Here is a 9,906-nt window from a genome sequence, read left to right on the forward strand (position 1 = left end):
AGACGCTAGAGAGCCAGGGCTGATGAGGAAACTACCACTCGGCTCCATCTGGAACAGTTCCTTCTAGAGCTCCTGGCCAAGGAGCCTGGCTGCTCACATGCCTTAGTCTTGGGGCCTGAGCAGAACAGGCTCTGTCCTGGGAAGGGGCACCTCAGACACGTGGACGTGGCTGAAGAACAGGCTCCATTCCCTAGAGGGTCACACCTACTCTCTGTCCCAGCTTGGCAGCAGCCAGAGGTCCCTCGGGCCCACAGTCCTCTCTGCTCTCACTGGGACCTCCATCCAGACCCATCTGGGAGCCAGGCTGGCACATAGCAGTGAGGCCTGAGTAGAGACAAGGGTCCCAAGGTTAGAGAGAGAGGGGGAAGTGTGTGTTGATGTGTGCACAAGCCCCCCACCCCCCACCCCCCTGCTCTTGTGGGAGAAGGCTTGTCCTCTGGTACACTGCTGCCTGCCCTCTAGCAGGAGGGTACATGCTCCTTGAAATAAGGGTTCTGCGCTCTCTTTGGCAAACTCTGTTAAACAAAGTCAGTTTTCTTTACCTGCAGAACTTGCCAGGGCCTTGAGATAATTAATGTGTATTAGGAATCTCTAATGAGCGTCCATGGGCGGCTTCCCATACCTTTTGGTCTGCGTCTCCAAGCTGTTCAGAGATTGTGCCCACCCCTCTTCTCCATAGTTGGGTCAGTGAAAGATGAGGAAGCAGAGGGTAACCTCTGAGGTTAATAAAGTTCTCCCACTCCCTCCTACCCCCAGCACAGGAAGGACTGCCTGCCTCCATCGGGTCTTCCCAGACCCTGGCAGGGCAGAGGGGGACCCAGCTGAGCCTCCACCGTGCCACTTGGTGGCTGTGTATCTATCCATGGGCTAGTCAGTTCTTCTCCCAAACCTCGTCTTCCTCACCTGTGAAACATGATATTACTAGCCACTACTTGTGGGTTTCTCGTGAGTCTTAACTGAGGTAGTACAAATTAGAAATTCCTAACTGTGGCTGGCACTTAATGAATGCCTAGCCCGGCTGTGGTGGTTACAGTGGCGATACAGCTGGTGGTGGAGGAGGCCCTGACCCTGTATCCTCTTGTGCCGACAGAGTGAAGACACTTGCACGTGGACGCCTGACCATGTGCCTGCGCTGAGCAGCAGAGCCCACCAGGCATCTCTGTCGTGGGCAGCAGGACTCCGGTGCTCATCTGTGGACTCCCCGCAGTTGGCAGGTTCCCCCACCAGTGGGGTCTGGGCCTCGGCCCCACCATGTCGAGCCTCGGCAGCGGCCCCCAGGACACCGGCGGTAGCAGCAGCAGCAGCAACGCCAATGGCAGCAGTGGCAGCGGCCCAAAGGCGGGAGTGGCAGACAAGAGTGCAGCGGCGGCGGCTGCTGCGCCAGCCTCGGTGGCGGATGACGCACCACCCCCTGAGCGCCGGAACAAGAGCGGCATCATCAGTGAACCCCTCAACAAGAGCCTGCGCCGCTCCCGCCCTCTCTCCCACTACTCTTCCTTTGGGGGCAGCGGTGGCAGTGGTGGTGGCAGCATGATGGGCGGGGAGTCTGCCGAAAAGGCTGCCGCGGCCGCAGCCGCTGCCTCCCTGTTGGCCAATGGGCACGACCTGGCGGCGGCCATGGCTGTGGACAAAAGCAACCCTACCTCAAAGCACAAAAGTGGTGCTGTGGCCAGCCTGCTGAGCAAGGCAGAGCGGGCCACGGAGCTGGCAGCCGAGGGACAGCTGACGCTGCAGCAGTTCGCGCAATCCACGGAGATGCTGAAGCGCGTGGTGCAGGAGCACCTACCGCTGATGAGCGAGGCGGGCGCTGGCCTGCCCGACATGGAGGCCGTGGCGGGCGCCGAAGCCCTCAATGGCCAGTCCGACTTCCCCTACCTGGGCGCCTTTCCCATCAACCCGGGCCTCTTCATCATGACCCCGGCGGGCGTGTTCCTGGCTGAGAGCGCGCTGCACATGGCCGGCCTGGCCGAGTACCCCATGCAGGGAGAGCTGGCCTCCGCCATCAGCTCGGGCAAGAAGAAGCGGAAACGCTGCGGCATGTGTGCGCCCTGCCGGCGGCGCATCAACTGCGAGCAGTGCAGCAGTTGTAGGAACCGAAAGACTGGCCATCAGATTTGCAAATTCAGAAAATGTGAGGAACTCAAAAAGAAGCCTTCCGCTGCTCTGGAGGTAACGGCGCCTTAGAGGGAGGTGTGTGGGCTCTTGGGTCTGTCTGGCAGTCCAAACCCACCCCCGCCCCCCATCCCCACCTTTCCTGCCTGGGCAAGTGTCTGGGGGATGCCCGGCCTGTCCATGGGCTCTGGGGTCCTAGGCCAGGCTCCGAGACGGCAGTTCACTGCCCCAAGAGTCAGAGCCACATCCCAAGATGCCCTTAGGTTGTAGTCTGCAACCTAGGCAAGCATGTAATTCCAGTCAGGGACCTAGCAGAATCCCGCCAGGCCCCGGGATTCTGAACCCCTCCTGGAGTTCTGGGTCAGGTATTGAGATTCCCACACAGGTCTTAAGTCTCTGACTTTCAGACATGTCGTAAAGCTTCCAGTCTGTGACCTAAGATTCTGGGACCCTCCCCTGCTCCATGTGAGGGGTTCTGTCCTGTAGACCCTCTGGCTTTGAGGGATAAGTCCTTCATTTGCCCCTTCAGAGCCCAGCCTTTCCCCCAAGGCCACCCAAGGATACAGCAGCTCCAGTGCTGACTGCTGTGCTCTGAGGCCTGGAAGACCCTAGCGCTAGGTACCTAGCTGACCTATTTGGGGTGCCCGGCGGCCCCAAGTTCAGTCTGGCTGCATAGTTGATGGCCAGGGTTCCTATGGGCTTGGGGTTACAGGGTGGCTTGAGCCTGGGATGTGGGTAAAGCCTGTCCACTATGGGATTGGCTTTGAGAAAGCAGAAGGGTTCCCATGCTGCTTTCTCTCCACCCTCATGGCAGGGCCTGTCCCCATGCCCCCAGCCATGAGAGCCTAGCTGTGGTGCCAGGCCTGGGTACAAAAGCATCTTTTCAGCCTGCTGTCCCTGCCCTGTCCCCGCCCCTCCACGAGTGGGCTTGACGCAAATGTCCAGAATGGTTGGAAAACAATAATGGCATCCCAGCCATGGCTATCCCCCCCAACTCACCCTAGCCCCAAACCTCATATCTATTCTCCTGCCCAGAAAACACACCTGTATGCACACAAAAGCACCCGCTCTCCTCTCATGTAGAGACAGACAGATACACACACACACACACACACACACCCTGCCCTGTACACAGTCTTATTATAGATGCAGCCTTTTAATAAACACAGCAAGCATCCATCCTTCTCAGCACAGCTCCAAACACATTACACACTGTAGCATAGCTCAAGGCACACATCCTTGTATGCATCCAGTGCACACGCATACACACTCATTCGACAGAAACGTGAACACAGCTCCCAGATGCATCATGGCCACCTGCCGCTTGTAGCCTTTGGACCAGGGAAAGGGGGCTTGCTGTCTGGAAGGAGGGTTCCTGGGCACAGCGGCTCAGGAGGCCTCACGGTGCTCCAGGCTCTCCGGTGGTCCAGTGGGTCAGGCTTCTCTGGCCTGGCCAGGATGGCAGGAACTCCAAGGGGTGGCTGCTTTTACTCCATGCCCATTCCTCCGCCATGAGGCCATCCACAGGGGAACGTCTTTGCACCAGGCCCCGCCGGACCCTGACTGAACTCTCTCCTTGTTTTTGTCTCCCGCCCCCGCCAGAAGGTGATGCTTCCGACGGGAGCCGCCTTCCGGTGGTTTCAGTGACGGCGGCGGGAACCCAAAGCTGCCCTCTCCGTGCAATGTCACTGCTCGTGTGGTCTCCGGCAAGGGATTCGGGCGAAGACAAACGGATGCACCCGTCTTTAGAACCAAAAATATTCTCTCACAGATTTCATTCCTGTTTTTATATATATATTTTTTGTTGTCGTTTTAACATCTCCACGTCCCTAGTATAAAAAGAAAAAGAAAAGAAAAAAAATTAACTGCTTTTTCGGAAGAACAACAACAACAACAACAAAAAGAGGTAAAGACGAATCTGTAAAGTACCGAGACTTCCTGGGCAAAGAATGGACAATCAGTTTCCTTCCTGTGTCGATGTCGATGTTGTCTGTGCAGGAGATGCAGTTTTTGTGTAGAGAATGTAAATTTTCTGTAACCTTTTGAAATCTAGTTACTAATAAGCACTACTGTAATTTAGCACAGTTTAACTCCACCCTCATTTAAACTTCCTTTGATTCTTTCCGACCATGAAATAGTGCATAGTTTGCCTGGAGAATCCACTCACGTTTATAAAGAGAATGTTGATGGCGCCGTGTCGAAGCCCCTCTGTATCCATCCACGCGTGCGGAGCTGCCGCAAGGAGCTCACAGAGCGGGAGGGAGCAGCCCACCCACCCCCCGGGCCCAGGCCAGCCTCGCTGTACCCACGGTCCCCAGAATGGGACCCCCCCCAACCCTAACAGTGATGATTTTGCAAAAACAAAAGTTCTGTTCGTTTATCCATTGAGATCTGGGAAGCTCATGTCTCGATATTTCTGATCCTGGCTACTTCCCTTAGAGAAAATGAGCCCTTTTTTTCTGGCCTCACTGATGGCAACAGAAGAAAGGGCTTCTTTGCGTGGGCCCTGCCGGTGGGGGTGGGTGCCCAGGGGCCCCCGGTGGCCTGGGCCCCCTTGCCCATGGCCAGCTTCCTGCTGATGAACATGCTGTTTGTATTGTTTTAGGAAACCAGGCTGTTTTGTGAATAAAACGAATGCATGTTTGTGTCACGAAGCACCACTGGCTTCTTGCTGTCCGGTTTTGGGGCCTGGCTTGGGGGCTGTTGCTGGGCAGGGGGTGTCTGGGACTACCTTAGGAAGGAGGACGGATGGCCCAGGGACATTTAGAGGGGGGATCTCTTGGGAAGTGAGGCCGTCTGGATCCAGAAGGGGGGCAGCCCTGGCTGACGGGATGGAAATGCTCTTCATCTGGAAGTGGCCGGTACTGGAGCACCTCACCTGCCTGATGGTACACCCTACCTCAGGATCTGGACCTCCAGGGACCTTCACTTACCTGGGGCCACCTTCTCTGTTCACCTCAATGCATCAGGTCCGATCAGTGCAAAGTAGCCAGCAGTACTGGCAGGGGGTGGGCACTGAGCTGCCTGTTCAGGTTCTTATTTGTTCTTCCTTGCAGGGATCCAGTAAGGTGAATCCCCAGGGATCAGTTTTAGCCCAAGTTCTTGGGGACTTGGCTACGCCTGGCACACGCACACACACAGTCATCCCCACGTACCCCCCTTCAGGCCTGGACGTGTCCCTGGCTTTGGCTCTTGGCATCCACACACACACACCACCCCCGCCGAAAGATTGTTGGCACAAGGTCGTCTGGGACCTCCAAGACAACATGTCTGGGGAAGTCACCACACAGCCGCGTGGTCTAGGCCAGGGCAACCTGAGCAGGAAGGGGTGGTAGCTGCATGCCCCAGCCCTGGACATCACAGAGGCTGGATGTATGCAGGATGCGGCCTCTCATCCACTTGAGCAGGAGGCGTTCTCCCCACCCAGCTGCTCTGAGCCTGGCTGAGATGAAGCTAGACTTGAGGAAGGACTTCCTGACCATGTTGGGGCCTGGCTTCAGGTGGGTGAGGGCTTTTGGGATGACGAAGGGGCAACTTCTAAAGCTGAGTGGGCGGTCAGGTGGGGGAAATGTCTCTGCCATTGTTCCTGGGAGGAAAGAAAGCAGCCATGTTGGGTGAGGGTTCTGACCCCCAACCCCTTCCCAGGTGTCACAAGCTCCCTTTGAGCACCAGGAGCTCAGCAGCCTGGCCTGGCACAGCAGGGGCAGGCGGGGGTGGTGGGAGGCAGCTTTCAACTTCATCTCTGCCTGGGAAAAATTCCCTTTCATGTGGCTGCCTGTGATCTCTCTGGGCAGCTCTGCCAAAGGTGGGGGGGGGGCGGTCCAGCGGGGAGTAGGGGGAGGTGTTGCAGCCTGGGGCACCCTCGCCCCCGCCAGCACAAGGCAAACTCCAGAACCTCTTAGGGGCAGGGAGGGTCCTCCTTGGAGGAGTTGGGGTGGGAAGCCTGGCCAGCAGGGGGCACCTGGGCAGGAGGCCCCTGCCTGCCCCCACCTGGCTGCTGGCAGCACACAGGGCGCAGATGGCCTGGGCCAGCCCTCATTGGCATGCCTACAGGTGTGGGGTGGACGGCTCCGGTGCCAGCCCCGAGGGGGGGATGCTGTGACTCAAGTCAGCCTGTACCCTTTAGTGTGCCAACCCACAGCCCGGCCATGGCTCCTGGGCTCACCCCCCCCAACACAGAGAAGCCCTGAGCTTGAGGCCCCTCGTCTCTTCCACCTTTGGCCTCTTGTGCTGTGCTTTGTGGAAAGGGTAGGCCAGCCCCTCTGTCTGGAGGAGGCCCAGGTAGGGGTGGTGATAACTGAGGTTGAACACATGATAAGACCTCAGTTACCTCATCTGGGAAATGGGGACAGTGATATTCTCTCCCCTATAAAGTTGCCTGATGATGAAATGAGATCACTCTAGGGAAGGGCCTGGTTCACTGGAAGCACTCAGTCAATGGGAGCTGGCGCTGCTATTTTAAAACTATTATTCACCAAAGTCTCACCAAGATGTCTCCCACCTTCCGCCCAGGGTGTGCATCCTCCCTGAAGCCCCAGCCACCCCATCTCGCCACAGAGTGGCCTAGCTGCTGCCCTAGCCCTGGGCCGGGCCCTGCTCTGGCATGTCTGTCTCTTACTGTTTCTTTCTTCTTCTTCTTCTTCTTTTTAATTAATTAATTTATTTTTGGCTGCACTGCGCAGCTTGTGGGGATCTTAGTTCCCTGACCAGGGATCAATCCCAGGCCTCAGCAGTGAAAGCGCTGAGTCCTAACCACTGGAGCGCCAGGGAATTCCCTGTCTCTGCCTGTTTCTATCTGGTGCTCTGTCTTGACCGTCCCTGCTGGTCCTCGACGACTCTCTCTTCTGTGTTTCGTCACCTTTCCATGTATCTCAGTCTCTGTGTGTCTCTTGTGTCTCTACCTCACTATCTCCCTGGATCTCTCACCTCTGTGTCTTTCTGTGTCGGACTCACCCCTGCTGCTCTCCCGTCTGACAGAGAAGTACTTAGAGGCGGGCTCCCCTGTGGAGCTGAATGTCCAATTCCCCTCCCCGGGAAGCTGTAGCACAGCTCCCCTATGCTACAGTCGGGAGCCTGACCTCCTGGTGACCTGGGTGTCTTCACCTCAAGCACCCCATAACCCGGCTTGGGTGGCAGTGGGTGGCTGGAGAGGCTGGGAGTGAGTGCACCTGGGGCTGTGGAGCTGGAGACAAACCCAGCCTCCATGTAGCTTTGTGTGCCTCTGTGTGGGGGGCTTCAAGGCCCTGACAACCACGTGAGGCCTTGTGCGGCAGCGTGTCTATGTGTGACACTGACTGACATTTTGAAAATGGGTCGGTGACAGTGTGTGGTAGACTGATGTGAGACCTCATGTGGCCATGGGTTAGTATGTGATGTCAGCAGCCCCACGCTTTGGGGTGTTCTGTGACATTGCATGTATAATCCTGTGACATTGTTCAATCCTGTAACAGACCCAGTATGATGCCAGGTTGTACAGCTGAATGTGTGACACTGGATGTGTAACACTGATGCTGTATGGCGTGCATGACCCCATGACAAGACACCGGTGGTCCTCTGTGGTTCATGATGTTGTGCCTGTGTGACCATCATGGGTGTGGCCCTGGGACTGATATCAGGGGTTCTATGTGAGTGTGTGATGCTGGCTTGTGATCATGCTGTGACCTTGTGACACTGCCTGGGTGTGTGCTTATGACATTGTGTGTCAATGTGCACCTGTGATCCCCTCAGTGATGCTGACATTATGCACCGTGGTCTTTGTCTACAGCATTTCCTGGGTCTCTGCCCTGACAGCCATGCAACTCTGGGGACAGAATGAGGGCCCTGGCAGCCCCTCTTACCCCCAGCCTGGCCCTGAGGCCCAGTCTGGGTGGGGGAGCTGGCATGGGGGCAGCAGGCACGGTTCCCACGGCCACCACGGCCCCTCTCTCAGCCCCACCACCACCAGCTTCAGCTCCGCAGAATATCCTGGCAACCCCAGCTTCTTTGTTCTCTGTGGCCGCCAAAGGCCTCTCCCCACCCCGGCCTGCCCAGCGCCTGCCAGGCGCCCCCTCCCCCCCAAAGCAGCAGGGTTTGGCCTGACCTAGTCCCTTGCTGCCCTTATCCCCCACTCGAACTGGGGCCCCTGTTTCATGCCCTGAACCTGACTCAGCACACCAGACTGGGACTCTGGCCCTATGCTATGATCTTACTGTCATCGTGTTGTGCAGGAAGAAGGAAGAAGGACAGCTCCTGTAGTGTACTGGGTGATTGTGGGCCAGGAACTAGGCTCTCTGTATGGGTACTTCTCCTTGGCCCAAGGCTAGTTGGAGGCTGTCTTCAGCCTGGCATGTTTTCAATTTGTTAAATAAATTTGCTCTTTGATTCCAGGAAGTCATCAGTTTAGGGATTATTATCTATTTTACAGATGAGAAACTGAAGCCCAGAGAGAGTAGGGGACATGCCCAAGTCACAGAGCAAGATGGTAAGGGGAACTGATTAGAACTCGGGCTCCTGGCTGTCAGACCCCTGCACCAGGCTGCTTTGGGAGGACCAGTTGCCTCCATGGACAGGAAAGAGGGCAGAACCTGGGAGTCTGAGTCTAGACACATTAGTCCTCCCCTCTTCTTGGTCACCATGTGTCAAAGCCACGTTCTGCATGTGTGTTTGTGTGTGTGTGTGTGCCCTTGTGGATGACCTTGGCCAAATGCCCTTGCCTCTGTTCCCAGGAAAAAAGGGCAACATAACCAGGGACCGTAGGGTGGGGCACTTGGCATGGTGCTTTGCAGAGCAACAAAGTCACCTCACAGTGCCAAAACCCACGGCACCTCCAATAAGGACATGGGGCTGCTGGCCCCGGGGGCAGATTCTGGCTTGGGGCCCCAGCCTCTATTCCCAGACTCAGCCCAGCTCTGTGCTGTCACAAAGAAGGAGGTGGTGATGGCCACATGGCTCTGCTGCATTCAAGGCCGCTTAGGCCTGACCTGATTGCAGCGCCAGCTCCCACTCCCTCCCAGGTACTGGAGATGGATGGATGGAGGTCATTGTGCACCCAGCCCTGGCTCCCCACTGCCCACCCGCGACCCTGTGCTGACAGGCACTGCTGCCGACAGCCAAGGCGGGGGAAGGACAGGCAGCCACCAGCATGTTAACAATACAGACCTTGGCCTAGGCGCCCTGCAGGCAGGTAATTAGCACAGAGAGGCCCAGCTGCCCCCCAAGCTCACACAGCCCCGCAGGGAGTCCTGTCCCGAGAGGTCCACATCTCTCCTGAGGGCCCCTTGAGGGCTGTTCCTGCCACACTGAGTGGAGAATGGCTGGGGAAGATAGAGGGGGTATGGGAGGGTCCCCCGAGGCCACCGACCCGGCTGCCAGAGTGGACACTTTCATCTCTCTTCGCCTGTCGACCTGCCATCCCTCAGCGGCATTAAATTCCCCTCCTGCCAGAGAACAAGGGCTGCCTCAGATTCCAGGCAGCAGGGCGTGAAGATGGGGTGGGCCCAGGGGAGGAAAGCCAGGTCCTCCAGGCCTTCAGGCCTGGGCTGGGGGTGGAGCTTGGGCTGGGGGCTCTGGTGGCCAGCTACCCCAGCCGCCGTCCAGATGCAGGTCTGTTTCCTGCAGCCTTCTCCCTCCTGACTGATGCCTTCCTCCCCTTTCAGGTGCTACCTCCTCAGGAGCTTTCTTAACCCCTGCAGGACAGGTCTAGTGTCCCCGTGCCACCCCCATCACTGCTGATCACCCTGGCTGACATCGCCTGACTTCAGGGCTGCGGTCTACAGCTCAGTGAGGACAGCACTGGCACCAGAAAACCTCTGTGGG

At 57.3% G+C, this 9,906-nt stretch overlaps 1 protein-coding gene across 3 annotated transcripts in view; it reads left to right on the plus strand.

Moving 5' to 3' along the window:
* The window catches only part of CXXC5 (CXXC finger protein 5), a 34,253-nt gene extending 29,487 nt beyond the window's left edge, over positions 1-4,766 (plus strand). For all 3 annotated transcript variants that reach the window (XM_067731924.1, XM_067731925.1, XM_067731926.1), the window contains exons 2-3: positions 1,091-2,169; positions 3,715-4,766. In XM_067731924.1, the coding sequence (XP_067588025.1) occupies positions 1,252-2,169; positions 3,715-3,759 (963 nt within the window). In that variant the 5' untranslated portion in view covers positions 1,091-1,251 and the 3' untranslated portion in view covers positions 3,760-4,766. The remainder of the gene's footprint in view (positions 1-1,090; positions 2,170-3,714) is intronic.
* The last annotated feature ends 5,140 nt before the right edge of the window (positions 4,767-9,906 follow it).

This window comes from Pseudorca crassidens, chromosome 3 (assembly GCF_039906515.1).
Source record: "Pseudorca crassidens isolate mPseCra1 chromosome 3, mPseCra1.hap1, whole genome shotgun sequence".
Classification (NCBI taxonomy): Eukaryota; Metazoa; Chordata; class Mammalia; order Artiodactyla; family Delphinidae; genus Pseudorca; species Pseudorca crassidens.